This window comes from Erythrolamprus reginae, chromosome 1, assembly GCF_031021105.1.
Source record: "Erythrolamprus reginae isolate rEryReg1 chromosome 1, rEryReg1.hap1, whole genome shotgun sequence".
Taxonomy (NCBI): Eukaryota; Metazoa; Chordata; class Lepidosauria; order Squamata; family Dipsadidae; genus Erythrolamprus; species Erythrolamprus reginae.
This window is the reverse complement of record NC_091950.1, coordinates 270,164,743-270,182,320: the sequence shown is the minus strand read 5'-3', so window position 1 is coordinate 270,182,320 and position 17,578 is coordinate 270,164,743. Positions and strand designations below refer to the sequence as shown.

At 42.1% G+C, this 17,578-nt stretch overlaps 1 protein-coding gene across 1 annotated transcript in view; it reads left to right on the top strand.

Moving 5' to 3' along the window:
* The window catches only part of GCLC (glutamate-cysteine ligase catalytic subunit), a 47,420-nt gene extending 30,644 nt beyond the window's left edge, over nucleotides 1-16,776 (top strand). The window contains exons 8-16 of the mRNA XM_070732998.1: nucleotides 710-826; nucleotides 2,322-2,460; nucleotides 2,856-2,968; nucleotides 4,068-4,160; nucleotides 4,979-5,083; nucleotides 5,558-5,639; nucleotides 6,291-6,391; nucleotides 13,940-14,060; nucleotides 15,152-16,776. Of these exons, the coding sequence (XP_070589099.1) occupies nucleotides 710-826; nucleotides 2,322-2,460; nucleotides 2,856-2,968; nucleotides 4,068-4,160; nucleotides 4,979-5,083; nucleotides 5,558-5,639; nucleotides 6,291-6,391; nucleotides 13,940-14,060; nucleotides 15,152-15,357 (1,077 nt within the window). The 3' untranslated portion in view covers nucleotides 15,358-16,776. The remainder of the gene's footprint in view (nucleotides 1-709; nucleotides 827-2,321; nucleotides 2,461-2,855; nucleotides 2,969-4,067; nucleotides 4,161-4,978; nucleotides 5,084-5,557; nucleotides 5,640-6,290; nucleotides 6,392-13,939; nucleotides 14,061-15,151) is intronic.
* The last annotated feature ends 802 nt before the right edge of the window (nucleotides 16,777-17,578 follow it).

Below are 17,578 nucleotides of genomic sequence, written 5' to 3'. Positions count from 1 at the left end.
CTTTTCATAGTTCTTACAGACTCATAATTTTCACTTCAAATTTGAGGTATTCACTATATTGTGACTGGAGGGGGGGGGGGACATACAGTGAAGTATATATCCAGTTAGAAAAAGAAACTAGAGTAGAAGATGCTGACTGGGGTGCAAATGGGGTCTGCTTGGCTAGTAAAACAATTTGTAGTACAGTGTTCCCTCAATTTTCGCGGGGGATGCGTTCTGAGACCACCTGCGAAAGTCGAATTTCCGCGAAGTAGAGATGCGGAAGTAAATACACTATCTTTGGCTAGGAACAGTATCACAAGCCTTCCCTTAACACTTTAAACCCCTAAATTACAATTTCCCATTCCCTTAGCAACCATTTAGATTATTACTCACCTTGTTTATTTATTAAAGTTTATTTAAAAAATATTTATTAAAGGCGGACGAAAGTTTGGTGATGACATATGATGTCATTGGGTGGGAAAAACCATGGTATAGGGGGAAACCCGCAAAGTATTTTTTTAATTAATATTTTTGAAAAACCGTGGTATAGACTTTTTGCGAAGTTCCAACCCCCGAAAATCGAGGGAACATAATGGCATAATGTATGTAAATAATGGCAGTTTGGTGAAGGCGAGCAGAGCATCTTGCATTTCAGGATTGTACTTAGATTTATACGGTATTGCATTGATAATTTGTTACATTACATTCTCTCCGATTATTCTTTTAGATGGCTTTAAGTGCTGCAGCTCCTTTTTACAGAGGTTATGTGACAGATATTGATTGCCGTTGGGGAGTTATATCTGCATCAGTAGATGACAGAACAAGAGAGGAGAGAGGTCTAGAGGTATGTGAGACCTCTCAAATGTAGATCAGTCGCTTCTCTAGTATGTATTCTTGATTACAGAGTTGCAAACCCCTTTATTAAAAATGCTTTGATCATTTTCTTAATATGATCTTCATATAAAGTATCTTGTGTTTTTACATTCTTTTAATGTCCCAGAGGCAGAATCACCAATACGATTTTTTGTTTTTTTGTTTTTACAAATGCGTGTACAAAAATGTGCATGTGATTAATTTTGTCCTGAAACTGGATAGAGCAAGAGAAATGAAAAACAGAAATATATAACAACTGAAATTATCTAAGGAATTAGCGCTCTCTTTGCATCAGGGGGTTGTATTTTGCTTTTCTTAAGAGGAGGACATTTAGCAGCTGTGAACAAAGCAGTTAAGAGTTTGCAAGAGTAGTTAGCATAGGTCAGGGGTATCAAACTGGTGGCCCATGGGCCGGATGAGTCACAGACAGGCCTCACCTACCCCAGCTCAGCAAAAAAAACATTGTGATTCATCACGTGACGGCAACATGATGCGGCGTGTTTAACACCCATGGTATAGGTGTTCATGCTCTCACACAAAAATACCTCTCCCTAAACTTACCTTTCATTCCTTGAAAACTTCCTTTATTAATTTTAAGCATTTTTTTGTTATTTAAATCTATTTGAATTTAGAAAGGGAAGACATTCTTATATCTACTTTTCTTGGCAATGCAAAAGGAAATGGTGACCCAGTGCCCACTTTTGCAATACGTTTTGGCTTTCCCAACCCAGTTGACAGTGCTGGTCTTTTCGTAATGAATACCAAAGTCAAACCTTTTTTGTCTTCTAAGACGGATGAGGTTAATCAGATTAGGCCAACAAAAATTGAGAAATTGGAATACAGAGGTATGAAACTGTTTCAGCTTTATGTATTCCCATAATTTTTTTAGATTAATGTTTGATGTGCTCTTCGGTGTACAACTATTCTCATCAGATTTCTAATCAGGTCCTGAGTGTGAAATAAAAAATAAATTCATATTTACCATGTATAATTATTGCCAATAGCAGATTAATAGTTATTAAAATTCACCCAGATGTTGTTGAATGTTAGTACTGTATTTGCTTCTGATGTTTCATTATTCTAACTATATCTAGCATTTCTAGCATGGTGATTGAGGAAACTTCTAGCATGGTGATTGAGGAACCCTTATTGATCCATATCTCACTTGCTAGATTATTTAAGGTTTCCCTTCATTGAAGAGGTTTATGATCTCCCTCTCTTTACTTTTTTCTTAAGTAGATTTTACTTTTCTTTTTGCATAATGAATTTATATCATTTAATCATTTTGTAATATTTGTTAATCACTCCTGCCCCTCTTTATATGAATAGTCCATATTACCAAACAGTTAAATTATTGAAAAATATGTATGCAGTTTTGGTTACAATACTACATTGACTCAGTGTTATAGTATCTCTTGCAGATAATGACAATAGGTACTAGACCTTTTTCTTCTTAAATTGCATAGCCATTGAAGAACAACCGTTTCAGAATCAATAAATCCAGATACGATTCCATAGACAGTTATCTCTCAGAATGCGGTGAAAAGTTCAATGACATTGATTTGACAATAGATAAAGAAATCTATGAGCATCTAGTAAAAGAGGGTAAGTATTTAAATCAGTGTGACAACGAGGCTACATGCCTTTGTCTTGTTTTTTTTTCTCCCTTAATCAGACACAATCCTTAAAAAGGACTCCTTGTGATTAATTTAAACAAGCTGTTCTTGAAGTATAACACAAAGCAGCATTAGATGTGCTAGTTAACTTTTTGCCGTGAATCCCTCATCTTGAAAGCAGTTTTTTTTCCCCCTTGATTGAAAGAATGAGTCAACTATCACATTTCTTATCAAACTCAAAATATTTCATTCATGTGTTTGTGGTGACTGCTTCATCTCTCCTCAGCTCTATTGAGTTACTGCAAGCAAATAAATGTGCACATTATATTTAATAAACTGGCTTGCTTTTTTAACAATGGATATCTCAATTTCTTGGTTTCATAGGCATTGATCATCTTTTGGCACAACACATTGCTCACTTATTTATTCGTGACCCTTTGACACTGTTTGAAGAAAAAATTCATCTGGATGATGCAAATGAATCTGATCATTTTGAGGTTATATTGTTATACTAGTTTATATTAAAAGTTGTACGGAGTTTGTTTAATGTACCATTTATTTTCTAAGGATCAAAATCACAGCAGCACTTAGTTATGCCAAATAATTATTTGCTACATACGTGTTTCTTCAGTATTTCTTAAATGACAACTTACAAGTTTGTTTTTCATTGCATATTTAAACACAGATAAAAATTCTGTGTTTAAATTATTCATATCAGTAATAGTGCCAAAAACATTTAATACTTTGTTTTCAGAGCATAGGTCAGTGTATAATTTAGGGAGAGTGATATGAGTTGACTCCATGTGAAAATGTAAGAAACAAAAGGATGAAAACTGTATACATATTGGAAACATTAGTCTACCCAGGACTACCAAATTCTAATTAAATATCAATTGTGAAAAATCAAAAACAAATGAATAAGTACAGAAACTTCTTGTCATTTCTGCTCATATTATGATTGGACAGGGTTGGCATGGTCCAATTAGATAGCATGCATTTATATCTCACCTAATAAAAGCAAACAAAATCTGAGAATATATTTACATAAAGTTAGTCCTCACTTATCAACTACTTGTTCAGCAACTGATCAAAGGTGCAACAGTACTGAAGTGATACTTAAGATCAGCTTGGCTGTTGCACCACCATCCTTGAAGTCTCATGATCATGATACAGGTGCTTGGCAGCAAACTTACAGTGGTTGCTATATGATCATAATGTGCAATCTTCCATGTCACCCAGGAGGAAGGCGATGAGTTACTCCAGTAAATCTTCCCTGAGCTTGCAGTCCTCCATCCCTGGACTTCCTGAGTTTGCGCCGGACTGCGCCATACTGTTGCACCTTCGCTTCCCACTTAACAACCCATTTTGGGTTACAATGAAAACTTGGTCTGCTCAGTCAATGACCATCTGTATAGTATTTCTGAATGTTTTCAGTATTCATGCTCTAAATAAACATAAACATGCTTTGTTAGTGCAGTTGATTCAGTTTTGCAGCTTATCATTTTATCACGACATTTTAAAAGTATTAAGGTCTTGCTATGATGAGCATGTAGAGTTACACTTGTACCCTAATAACACCTATTTTGTCTCTTGCAGAATATTCAGTCAACAAATTGGCAGACGATGAGATTTAAGCCTCCTCCGCCAAATTCAGATATTGGATGGAGAGTTGAGTTCAGACCAATGGAGGTAAGGTCTAAACATGCTCAGTGGCTTATGTTACGAATGAAAACTGTAGTACATACTTTAGTACATTTGCATCTTTTTGCTCATGCTTTCTATTTGGATATTTCCAAATACATTCCATATACATTTCATATACATTTAAGTATCTTGATAAGTTAGATAGTTTACCACTGCGACAGTGAATGCCTGCCATAGATTTAAGGCTGGGGTAGTCTTAATTTCAACTGAAATTATAATCAAATCAGAAAAAAAATCACAAATTCCATATCATTCCTTAATCATGTTTTCTCTGTATAAGGCTGCATTCGTTCTTAAATACCTATTTTAAAATATTGATGTGCAAGTGTTACTTTGGCTGTACCCGAAGTTATTATTAGTGATAATTGGCAATTTTGGAATTCTCAAAAGAGAACATGTAAAAGCAGAATTCTACACAACAGTGATTCATAACCTTTTCTTTAGCATGGAATTTTAAATACATTTTGTGACCACAGACCATGGCTATAGACCCCCCAAGACTTAACTCAAGATTTTAATCATAACATTTCTTCAAGCCTTCCCTGTGATGACACCCCTTCAGGAGTCCAGGGACGAGGTTGAAAGCCACTGTTGTACAAGAATCTAACCATACCATTTAGTTGATTTCTGGAATTCTGTTTTGGGAAAACTTGCACAAAAAGGTATTATCTTGATTATATTTAGCAAAAGATTCTGATATATCAGTCTTTATCCAAATCTATGATGTAACCTTTCTGTACTATATTTGGGATATGTACAATATACATACATCAACAATTCTAAAAATTCTTTTCAATTTCTAGGTCCAGTTAACAGACTTCGAAAACTCAGCATATGTTGTGTTTGTTGTACTATTAACTCGAGTCATTCTCTCATACAAATTGGATTTTCTCATTCCTTTGTCGAAGGTAAGAGTGTTTCTGTAATACTTATTTATTTTTCTTCTGTACCTGGTTTATTACAGTGATTGGGATCCAAATTTATGCCACAAAGTAATGATGTTGTAATCTTTGTTGTGCAAATAATCTAAAATTCATAAAATTTATTCTAAATGGGATTTTCTTAATTATCAAGCATTTAATTTAGTGAGGGAATTGCTGAAAGTTGACTAAGTTATTTCAAGGGTTTAGGCACACGTTTGAAGAGAGTCATTCCATAAGACAATATCAAGTTAGAATTCCAGTTGTAATTATAGAATTTTGGTTCATTCTAATTTTGTTTTACATAATCATATTTAGTAAATATACACATCTGAAAAACTAATGAAAATGTGCTCTAAGATGCAATTTCTGAAATCTGGCTAGAAAGATAACTACTGTACATTCATTTCCATTTTACCAGGAAGCCTAATGTAATATTTTCTCCTACTCCCCCTTTCGTAGGTGGATGAAAACATGAAAGTAGCTCAGAAACGAGATGCTGTCCGGCAGGGCATGTTTTATTTTAGAAAAGATATTTCTAAAGGTATGCTGTTTATTTTCTGGTTTATTTTATTATATTTGAATATAAAATACAGTAATACCTCGTCTTACGAACCTAATTGGGTCCGGAAGTAGGTTCGTAAGACGAAACGTTCATAAGACGAAACATTGTTTCCCATAGGAAACAATGTAAAAGCAATTAATCCGTGCAAAAAATAATAATAATCCCAAAATGGCGCTCCGCTGGGTGCCGCTGCCCGGCTGTCACTTTTTAAAACAGCCGGGGGGCTTCTCAGCGTTCTCCCGAACGCTGAACCCGGAGGTTCGGGTTTGGGTTCCGGAGGCCGCCGAGAAGCGCCCGGCTGTTTCAGAAGGTTACAGCCGGGCGGCGCCACTCGGCGGAGCACCGTTTTTGCAATCGGCGGCGGCGTTTTCGGCCAATCTGGAGGCTAGAAAGGAGGTGGGGAATCCCAATAGGGAATTCCATAGGCGGAGCTTTGACGTCACAGAGTGCCATTTTGCGATCTGCGGTGGGTTCGTAAGGCAAAAAAAGTTGTAAGAAGAGGCAAAAAATTTCCGAACCCCAGGTTCGTATCACGAGGGGTTCGTATCATGAGGTACCACTGTAAATGTAAACTAAATTGACTTCTTTGGATGCTTGTGTTCTTCACTCAGTCTGATTCTTTTTTAAAAGGTGGCAATGCAGTAGTGGATGGATGTGGTGCAACTCAAAATGGTACGGAAACAGATGAGGAATATACGTTAATGAGCATAGATACAATAATTAATGGAAAGGTAAGATCAGCTATTAATGCAGTTTGTCATATTTTATAGATTTGATGAAGAGTTAGGTTAAGAATCAGGGCTGTGATCTAAAGTAAGCGAGTAAGAAATTCGGATTTTAATATTTCCTTAGCTGAGGATAACAATCATAAGATAGAGTTTTTGCTTTAAACAGGACTTTTATGCTGGATATTTGTATTCTGGATGTCTTTGGTTTACTATTGTGTATAAATTTAAAAGCTACCTAATTATTCTAGTGACTTATTACCTATTTGAACAAGGCATAGATTTACAGAACATATTCACAGGTTTTTTTGCAGAGATGATGATTGACAGTAATTATTTGAGCTTCAGCTTAGATATTGTTATGTAAATGTTCCCTCTTGTACCTGCCGATTTAATATTATTCTCATTATTCTATACAATGAGAATAAGTGAAAAGCAGACTCTATTGGGAGACTAGGTGTTACTTTGCTTCTTTTCTGATGCCCAGTAGCCAAACACAAAAGGATTTGTATGCCGCCTCTATCCGTGGACTCGGGGCAGCTAACAACAGTGATAAAAACAGCGTGTGACAATCCAATACTAAAACAGCTAAAAACCCTTGTTATAAAACCAATCATACATACAAACATACCATGCATAAATTGTAGAAGCCTAGGGGGAAAGAATATCTCAGTTCCCCCATGCCTGACAGCAGAGGTGGGTTTTAAGGAGCTTACGAAAGGCAAGGAGGGTGGGAGCTATTCTAATCTCTGGGGGGAGTTGGTTCCAGAGGGCCGGGGCCGTCACAGAGAAGGCTCTTCCCCTGGGTCCCGCCAAACAACATTGTTTAATTGACAGGACCCGGAGAAGGCCCACTCTGTGGGACCTAACTGGTTGCTGGGATTCGTGCGGCATGTCTCTGATTATGTCATAGTCATCATCAGCATCATTTTAGCCATTGTCTATCAACTGCAGGATGAAGACCTCTTCCGCATGTTTCCAACCCATATGGTCTTGAGTTTCCAAAGGCAGCCTGATTTAACCCAGTGATTCTTAGCACCCTCTGCCTTTGGGCAGGTTTTCTAGCTGCCATTGGCAGTTTCCCTAAGGCCTTTGGGGAATGAGGGCCATTTTTTAGGTTGTATTGGCATACAGAAGGAATAGATCATAATTTGCCACGCTGGTCCAGTGTGGGTTGGCAGATGTAATCGATGTTATTCTCCAATGCACTGCTGCGGAGAGTCCAACATGGGTGATACTTCAGCCTGATTGGTTAGGAACTGAGTTAGATTAGCATAATAATTAGCTCCGCCCTGTAGCCACCCCCCTATAGCTCAGTCTTAAAAACTCAGTCGTAGTGATAGGGACTAGAGTTTACTTCTCTGTTGAATTTTTGTATATGTATGTATAATTTGTATTAAATGCATTAAATGTATTAATTTTTCTCCTTTGTGTTTCCTCCTTTTCTTTCCTACAGAAACAGAAAAGGATAAGAGGACTCAGGGGCTACCCTCCGTGGGTAAAACCTGCAACTACTTACCTCCTCAGGGCTCGCACCCTCCGTGGGAGCAGCCCAGAGGTACGGCTCTCCCTGGGCTGGGTCCCTGACCTCCGTGGCCAAACCCCACCATCATGCCCAGTGGTTACTCCAGAGCCGTGGAGAGAATTGAGGTCCCTAGCCTCCGAGGCCAAACCTCATCGAGCTCGGAGGGGCGAAGGTACGGCGGCCCCAGAGGCACCCCACCCCCCTCCCTCACTCTTTAGAGCTCACCGCTGGCGCCCTCCAAGCCGGAGAAGGGGTTTTTCCCCGAGGCTTTTTCTGCCGCGCCAGACGAGGAGCCGCCGAATTCGGCGGCAGATTCAAAAGACCGACTAACAGCTGTTTGTCGGCTTTTGGGAAACGGCGCGCCCGGCGGTTTCGGCGACGAGACAGGCGACCGCCAGACGACCTAGCGGGGGCTGTGGCAGCCGGCGAGGCCAGAGCTGCCCCCGGACGGAAGGTTGGGCTGCAGGAGGTGGTCATCGGGCTAAATGCCGGCATTCCCACCCGCTGGACTGCGCCCGCCATTTTGGGGGACTGGCTGTTATAACAGTAACGCCCCTCGAATTTCCCGCGCTTGGCTGCGCCCGCCATATTTATCAGGAACCACATAGCTTCCTCCAAGCCTTTCCCAGCATTCCCAGGTGACCACACCTTTTCCTGTGCGCCATTTTTCGCAACTACAGAGCCCGTTTGGTCATCTTTGCACGTATTCCAGTTCACTGATAGAAGGAATATAGGCTCATCTTACTTAACGTGAGTAACATAGCAAGTGGGGATGGCTGAGCAAGCATCCAGTGCCCCTACCGAGGCTGCAGCTGGGAGGGAGGAGGCCCCGAAATCTACCACCAAGGCCCATTCTTCTAGAGCCAAAACCAAGGCTTCCTCCTCCTTAAAGGAAGCAGAAAAGAAGATTAAAGCCTTAGAAGCGCAGCTGGAGGCCGCCCAAAAGCAGGCCCCGCTGAACCCTTCGCCTCTCCCACTGCCTACTTGCCCAGCTCAGCCAGGCTTGCCACAATGGCTTCCAAGCTGCTCCCCAGGGGCACAAGGAAATTCTGGGGCTTCTGTACACAGTGCAGAGTTATCCCCTGAAAGACAGGCTCCTCAGCTGCTGTTTGAACCACAGAGGTCTGACTTCTTAATGCCCCAGACCCAATCATGGTACCAGCCTCCTCAACCACGTTATGCACCCCCTTCTGCAACATTCACCCCATCAGCAGCGGGGCTGAGGGCCAATGAGACCTGGCAGTCCATGCCACCTGCCTTGCAAGACATGTTAACCACTGCATATACGCAGGGCGTGTCCATTGGCTCCCAACAGAAGGATGAATCGCAGAATAGGCCTCCTAGGAGGGACCTTTGGTCTGCACCACATGCCTCCACTTTCCCACAAGAGTCTGAAATGGAGGAGGAGGAGATGGACACAGATCACGAATGCGACCTGTCAGAGGATGAGGCCCCACCACCAGACCAACCCGTGTCAGTGATGCTTTTCAAACCGGCCCTCTACGATGTCCTTTTAAGGAAGGCTAAACTAGTAGCCACGGTAACGGATGCTTCCAAGCCTCCCGTGGCAGCAGCAGGCTTACAACCAGCTGAGAGGCTATTCAATAAGCCACAAAAGGAATCCCACCACATACCATCTTCACAGATTTTTGTGGATAGTGTCAAACGCCCATGGGAACATCCAGCGGCAGCACAGGGGCCTTCTATGATGGATCGTAGATTCTATACCTTCGATCCAGAAATTGAGGACTTACTATCCTTTCCGACCATTGATCAACCAGTTGCGAGTTTGGTCTCCAACGCGGTGGTCCCGTCGGACCTGGCTGAGGGATTAAAGCCGGAGGATAAGAGAGCAGAGACACTCATTCACAAGACCCATCAGATGGCTTCATGGGCCTTGAGAGCGACCGCGGCCACCTCCTTTTTCAACAGGACCAGTATCCTCTGGCTACAAGAGATGCAAGCCAGGGTGGGCCCAGAAGATGGGCGACTTAGGCAGGACCTAAGTAAACTGATCTTGGCATCCGAATTCTCAGCGGATGCCACCTTAAACGCAACAAAATTCGCCTCTAGAGCAATGGCAGCTACCCTGTCATCCAGAAGATTGCTTTGGCTTCGATCCTGGCAAGCTGACGCTAAGTCTAAATGGCGCCTAGCTTCAGCACCCTTTCACGGGTCAGAACTTTTTGGCCAGTCATTAGACAAGGTCCTTATTGAAGATAAGGACAAGAAAAAGGTCTTACCAAGATCAGCCAGGCGAGCAGATAGACGCCAGACTCCCTTCTATCGCCGCCAGCCCTTTCGCCAGGAGCCTGCCACGGCGGGCACACAGAATCCAAGGCCTTACTCCAGTGGATACAACCAGAACGCGTTCAGGAGTAACAGAGGTGGATACAACAATAGGGGTAGGCAGTACCAGCAATCCAGGAAACCCTTCGGAAACACCAACCAGAGGGGATTCCGTGGACAAAAATGACTGGGCTATGGAGATCCCTATTGGAGGCCGCCTCCAGGCATTTGCCTCAGCTTGGAGCGGTACAACCACAGATTCGTGGGCCCTCAATACTGTCTACCAGGGTCTCAGACTCAATTTTCTTTACCCACCACCTCAGCGTTTTATCCAATGTCCCTGGACCAGCTGCCCCCACAAGAGGGCTCTCTTGCAGCAAGAGGTCCTTCACCTGTTGGACATTGGGGCTATAGAGCCGGTCCCCCCAGATCAGCGGGGGACGGGGTATTACTCGATAGTTTTCGTGGTACCAAAAGCCTCGGGGGGATGCAGGCTGATCTTGAACCTGAAGCAGCTCAACCTGTACATCAAGTATGTCAGGTTCAAAATGCATTCACTCCACACTATTCTTGCCTGCATAAGAAGAGGCGATTGGATGACCTCCATAGATCTAAAGGAGGCATATCTCCACGTACCAGTGCACGCAGACCACCGCCAATACCTCAGGTTCTGCATCAACGACCTTCACTACCAGTACAGGGCAATGCCATTCGGTCTGTCATCCGCACCGCGGACTTTCACGAAGCTCTTGGACATTTTAACGGCATCCCTCAGATCCAGTTCAGTGCGCCTGATGGTGTATCTGGACGATATAGTCATCTTATCGAGGGATCCAGAGAGAGCACAGTCAGATCTACAGGTGACCATTCAAGCCCTAAGGGATCATGGCTTCACAATCAACTTCCTCAAGAGTCATCTGACTCCCACTACATGTATCCCTCACTTGGGAACAGTGATAGACTCCCAAATAGGCAAGGTCTTTCTGTCCCAGGAACGTCGACTAAAGATCCGAGAGATGGTAAATCTTCTTTGTCAGCAAAAGCAGGCATCCTTGGCCTTCCTATCGCAGGTGCTCGGGACCTTTGTCTCCTGCATCGAGATTGTCCCTTGGGCCCGTCTCCACACCAGGCCCCTACAGTGGTTTCTCCTTCCTTACCAACGAAGTCGATCCAGCCACTCTCATCGCCTAGTGTCAATACCGAGAGTGGTCAGACGTTCCCTCCCGTGGTGGCGCTCGTCGGCCCTGCTTCAGGGTTCCACCTTCCTGAGGACAACCGAACTGGTCATCACCACAGACGCCAGTCTCACGGGCTGGGGAGCACACTCGGAGAGACAGGTGACACAGGGACTGTGGACTTCAGCGGATCTAGAAGACACCAACATCAATCTTCTAGAGCTGAGAGCGGTCTTCCTAGCTCTTCAAGCCTTCCACAAGGAGTGTCAGGCCAGTCATATACTGGTACTCACGGACAATGTGGCCACTCGTTCCCACATAAACCACCAGGGGGGAACGAGGTCGGGCAGGCTAATGCAGGAGGCCAACGCCCTCATGTCTTGGGCAGAGTCAAACCTGCTATCTCTCAGAGCAGAGCATATCTCGGGAGTGGACAATGTGCAGGCGGACTGGCTCAGCAGGTCCACCCTACACCCAGGAGAGTGGCACCTGGGAAAGGAGGCGTTCCAGGCTGTGATAAGGAGGTATGGAAAGCCGCTAGTGGACCTGTTTGCCACGTCGGACAACACTCACCTGCAACGCTTTTTCTCCCGCTTCCCGTCACCGGGAGCCGAGAGGGTCAATGCCCTCAGGAGCCCATGGCCGGAGGGCCTATTGTACGCCTTTCCACCAGTATGTCTCATCCATCGGACAATTGCAAAACTGATAGCGGAGAGAGCGGAGATAATATTAATCGCACCTTACTGGCCACGCCGCCCATGGTTCGCGGACCTGATGGACCTGTCAACATCACCACCATGGCGGCTTCCAATCAGCCTGGTCTCCCTCAGCCAGGGGTCAGTCTGCCATCCAGACCCCCAGTGGTGGAAGCTTGCCGCGTGGCACTTGAGGGGACCAGAATGAAGGCAGCGGCACTTCCGGAGGACGTAATAGCCACAATTCAGGCAGCCCGGAGGCCTTCCACCACAAGGATATACCAGGCCACCTGGTCAGCCTTTTTCCAATTCTGCACGGCTAAGGGAGTGGATCCACAATCAGCATCAGTGGACCACGTGCTAACCTTCTTACAAGTAGGCTTGGACAAAGGGCTAGCCCCGAATACCCTTCGCAGGCAGGTGGCAGCAATCTCCACCATAGTCAAGCTTAATGACTGGAGATCCATCTCCCATCACCCCTGGGTGAGGGATTTTCTCAAGGGAGCCTCCAATCTCCGGCCTCCAACAGTACACAGATTTCCATCATGGGACCTTTCCTTTGTCCTGGACACCCTAACAGCGCCTCCCTTCGAGCCGCTCCGTACTGTTTCACTTCGACTATTGTCTTTCAAAACAGCCTTCTTAGTGGCCATCACATCGGCCAGAAGAGTATCCGAACTTACGGCCCTTTCGGTCAGACCAGACTTATGCCGCTTCCACCCCAATAGAGTGGTGTTACGCCTGGACCCAACCTTCCTGACAAAGGTGAACACCTTGTTTCATAGGTCCAATGACATTGTTCTCCCTGACTTCTGCGCACAGGGGAACCACCCGCTGGAACTACGCTGGCACAAGCTAGACGTGCGTAGAGCGGTAAAGATCTACATTCGCCGGACGGCCACATTCCGAAGAACGGAGGCTCTTTTCGTGTCCTTTGCAACATCTACGATGGGAGCCAAGGTATCTCCTACAACGTTGAGTCGCTGGGTGACTTCCTGTATAACTACTGCATATACGGCAAGATCACGAACAGCACCGGAGAATGTCACGGCGCATTCCACGAGGAGTGCGGCAACTTCTGCGGCGTGGTCCACGCAGGCTCCCTTGGAGGACATCTGCCGAGCTGCGACTTGGACCACCCCAAATACATTCATTAGACACTACAAACTGGACTCATTTGGGTCCTCTGATGCGGCCTTTGGCCGGAGAGTGCTGCAGAGGGTGTGTGAATTACATGCGCCCCTGGTCCAGCCTTCTCCCGCCCTGTTATCTTGATCTTGGGTATATCCCATGTTGGACTCTCCGCAGCAGTGCATTGGAGAAGGACCGTTGAACTTACCTGAACGGTCTTCTCGATGCACTGCGAGGAGAGTCCAATCCCATCCCGGCCATTTGGCCCAGGGGCTCAGTCGAGTTTTATTGTTGAGTTAATAAAGTTGTGTTGATTGCACTACTCCTTCGTTTTTTTTTGACTGAGCTATAGGGGGGTGGCTACAGGGCGGAGCTAATTATTATGCTAATCTAACTCAGTTCCTAACCAATCAGGCTGAAGTATCACCCATGTTGGACTCTCCTCGCAGTGCATCGAGAAGACCGTTCAGGTAAGTTCAACGGTCCGTCTGCAGTATCCATCATGATCTCCCCTATGACATGGGAGACATATTAAGCATTATACGGAAAAGTTTTTATTTAAAATATACATTCAGTGTAAAGCGTAATCTATTTTATAGCCCTACCAATGTTGATGTTTTCATATCCTTTAGAGGGCACTCTTGTGCCATATCAAAAGACAAGGGTTCGTTATAATATAGAAGCGGGAAAATAAATATTTTAGCATTTTTATTTCAACACTGTGGTTTAATTTTTGTAGGAAGGAGTATTTCCAGGATTAATTCCAATTTTAAACTCTTACCTTGAAAATATGGAAGTGGATGTGGATACAAGATGCAGCATTCTAAACTATCTGAAACTAATAAAAAAAAGAGCATCAGGTATGAATAGACATTTGATGTTATAGGCAATTCTCGATTACAGCCTCTTCGTTTAGTGAAGGTTCAAAATTACAACGGTACTGAAAAAAGTGACTTATGACCATTTTACAACCATTGCAGCATCTCCGTGGCCATGTGATTAAAATTCAGACACTTAGTAACTGGTTTATATAATGACTGCTGAAGTGTCCCAGAGTCATGTGAATCACTTGTTACGAAATTCTGACAAGCAAAATCAGCGGGAAGCCAGATTTGCGTAACAACTGTGTTATTAATTTAACAACTGCTGTGTTTCACTTAACAGCTGTGGCAACAAAGGTCATAAAATGGAGCAAAATTATCTTAACAACGGTTTAGCTCAGCAACAGAAATGTTGGTCTTAATTATGGTCTTAATTAGCTCAAGGATTACCTGTATATGGGTTATCTAAAGCCCCACGACTGGAGTTTATATATTTCTGCTTTAATTTATTCCATTTCTTGCATATCAGCTCCTATTTACAAATAAATACTTGATTTTCCCCCAAAATGCCTAAGGATAACTTCGTTGTTTTTATTAACATTTTGTCCATTATTTTATTATTTTGTCCTTCATTTTATTTACTTTCTCCATGGTTTTATTTACAAAAATAATATCTTTTACAAAAGTGTAGGTAATACTCAGAAATTCTTCTTGTTGTTTCTTTCATTGACAGATCTGTAGTGAAAAACGTATTCAATTCATTGATTTTACAATATAGTATAGTAAACTATTGAATACTCTTTGTATGTAATATAGAAATTTAAGGTGACATTTTAATAGAACTTAGCAATTGCACTTAGATTTCTATACCCCTTCATAGTGCTTTTACAACCCTCTCTAAGGGGTTTACAGAGTCAGCATATTGCCCCCAACAATCTGGGTCCTCATTTTACCCACCTCGGAAGGATGGAAGGCTGAGTCGGCCTTGAGCTAGTGAGATTTGAACTGCCAAACTGCTGAAGTAGCTTGCAGTGCTGCACTCTAACCACTGTGCCAAATGGAAAATTATATATTCATCTTGGGAGATAAGGAACTGAATTTTAATGCATATCATATGACTTCTCCACTAGGCGAATTAATGACAGCTGCTAGATGGATGCGAGAATTTGTTGCAAACCATCCAGAATACAAGCATGATAGTGTGATCTCAGAAGAGATGAATTACAGCCTGATGTGGAAATGCAACCAGATTGCACAAGAGCAAGTTGAATGTCCCGAGCTGCTTGGAACAGGCTTAAATAAACTAAAGTACAGTGGAATTAAAGCCACTTCTTAATGAAAAGTTTTAATTTGATATGTAATCTGTAAAATATCTAAAAGAACATTCGTCACACTACTGCAGTTTCATAATGTGAAGATCAAATGGTTTTATTACACTATACAATGGCCAATCTCAGCTTTCTCTTAAAACTTTCTACAGTAGGTACGTTCTTCTATTTAAGGTTTTTATTATGTACATGTAAATAATATATATTTTTGATTTAATACCAGTGTATTTTAGTATCATACTAAAAGTCATTGTGAAACCAACTTATACCTTTTTACATACTTAATCTGGCAAAATGTATTGCTTATCAAACAGCTTTGTAAATGTAACAAATTGATTCTTGTATATTATCAGCATTCCAGAGCTGAATGTTTACTCTGGCCGTTGTTGTCTGGAATGCAGTGAATAACCTACTGTATTTTTTAAAAATCAGAATCTGATTCATACTTTCCTGTTCTGTGGTACAAAAATGATGCAATCTTAATCTTGCTGAAATTAGTGCTAGAAAATTTAACTGACATCTATAAAACTACATTTGTAGTCATAGCTAAATTTACGGGTTTGGATTTAAGTAGATCTTGGTCCCAGTCCTAGTAGGATTAATAAAAATACTTCCTCTTAAGTAACTTGGGTGTAAATTAATATGTTCTTGTTGCTGGGAGCTCCTATCACCTCCAGTCAGTAGTAACATTTTGCATTATGTGTTCTTAATTTCAGATTTCAAACTCTAGGAAAAAGACATGACCATGTAGATTAGCAATCTGAGATGCAAAATTTATTCTGAATTGAAACTCACATCCTTTTGGATCAAAGTGTCCTTTAAAAAAACATTATTTTAGTTCCAATATGTTTTTAAATAAGAGTCTATCGACATGATAGAATTGACCAAGCACTCAAACCAGACTTCTCTTCCACTTTTTTGATATATGAAGTAGCTGGTCCAATATATCTATAGGTCAAGTTATTCTTATTTTAAAACAAATATTGCTAAATCTGAAGCCTCAATGTAACAGTTTGGGTTATAAAAAAATAAACCTAATGTGGCAAAACAACCAGCAGAATGCCTCCAACACCTCTTGTGTGATATACATGTACTCTTCAATTTTTTCCCTGCTATATAACTTTGGAAAGAGAAATCATGAAAATGTATGAATGTTTATGAATCAGGAATCTTTATATAGGAATTGTGGAAAATATAGCCAGTTTCTACTGTTGTACATTAAAAAAAGATTTAACCCAAAGGTTTTTAACATTACATGGCTAAATGATGACAAAGTAGTAACTCGGCAGCTTATGGAATTGAAATTTGTGGTTAAACTATGCTATGTATGAGAAAGTATTTTTTTATTTGATCATCCTAAACAGCTCGTAACCTGATTTCCCAGGTTCTGCTTCTTACAAGAGACAGCAATAAAATTCTTCCCCTGACGTTTTCTTTACAGTACTCATCATTTTCATGTATCCCCCTACTAGATATTTTGAATGGGAGTTTTTGTTTAGGATTTGAAGGCGGGGGCTGAGATCTGTCTTTGTCACAATACATCCATTTTTCCTACAGTAGAAGCCAAAAACTATTTCTGCTGCCAGGTTGTAATTCTAACAAACTTTGTACATCCAGAGTAAAATGAAAGTTCTGCCAACAAAAAACTCCAAACAATTCAAGTCTCAACTTGAGGTACTACTCAACTTTATTAATGTCAGGTAAAAGTCACATATAATTATTCTGTCTGACATTCCAAGGAAGTGTTTGTTTTACACAAGATACAATACATGGAACTGAATGGAAGAAGTTGCACCATATAAATGGTGAAACATGATTTGGTGGAAGTATTGCCAGAATAGAAATTTCCTTCACTCCTCTCATGGTATATACTTTAAGATCCTTCAATCACATAACTGAAAGATTGTAAAAAATATTCTGGTTTCTGATAATTCTATCATACTATTTTCTTCATAATACCTTTCTTCCTTATAAAAACTAGGCTATTCCACACTAAGAAATCTACGTGAGGGCTTCCCCCCACCCACCCAAGCAAGTACAGGCCTTTGATGGATAGTAGTGATACTAGTATATGTGCATTCGGGTACAACCAGCCATATGTCTGAATCTAGAAAGTCATTGTCAACCCTACAGGGTAGACCAGATAAAGAGGCTGCCTCTGCAGGAAAGCTGAACTGTACTGAGATACAGAATCTAGAACGTCTAATTGTGTGTTGTCTTTGCTCCTCC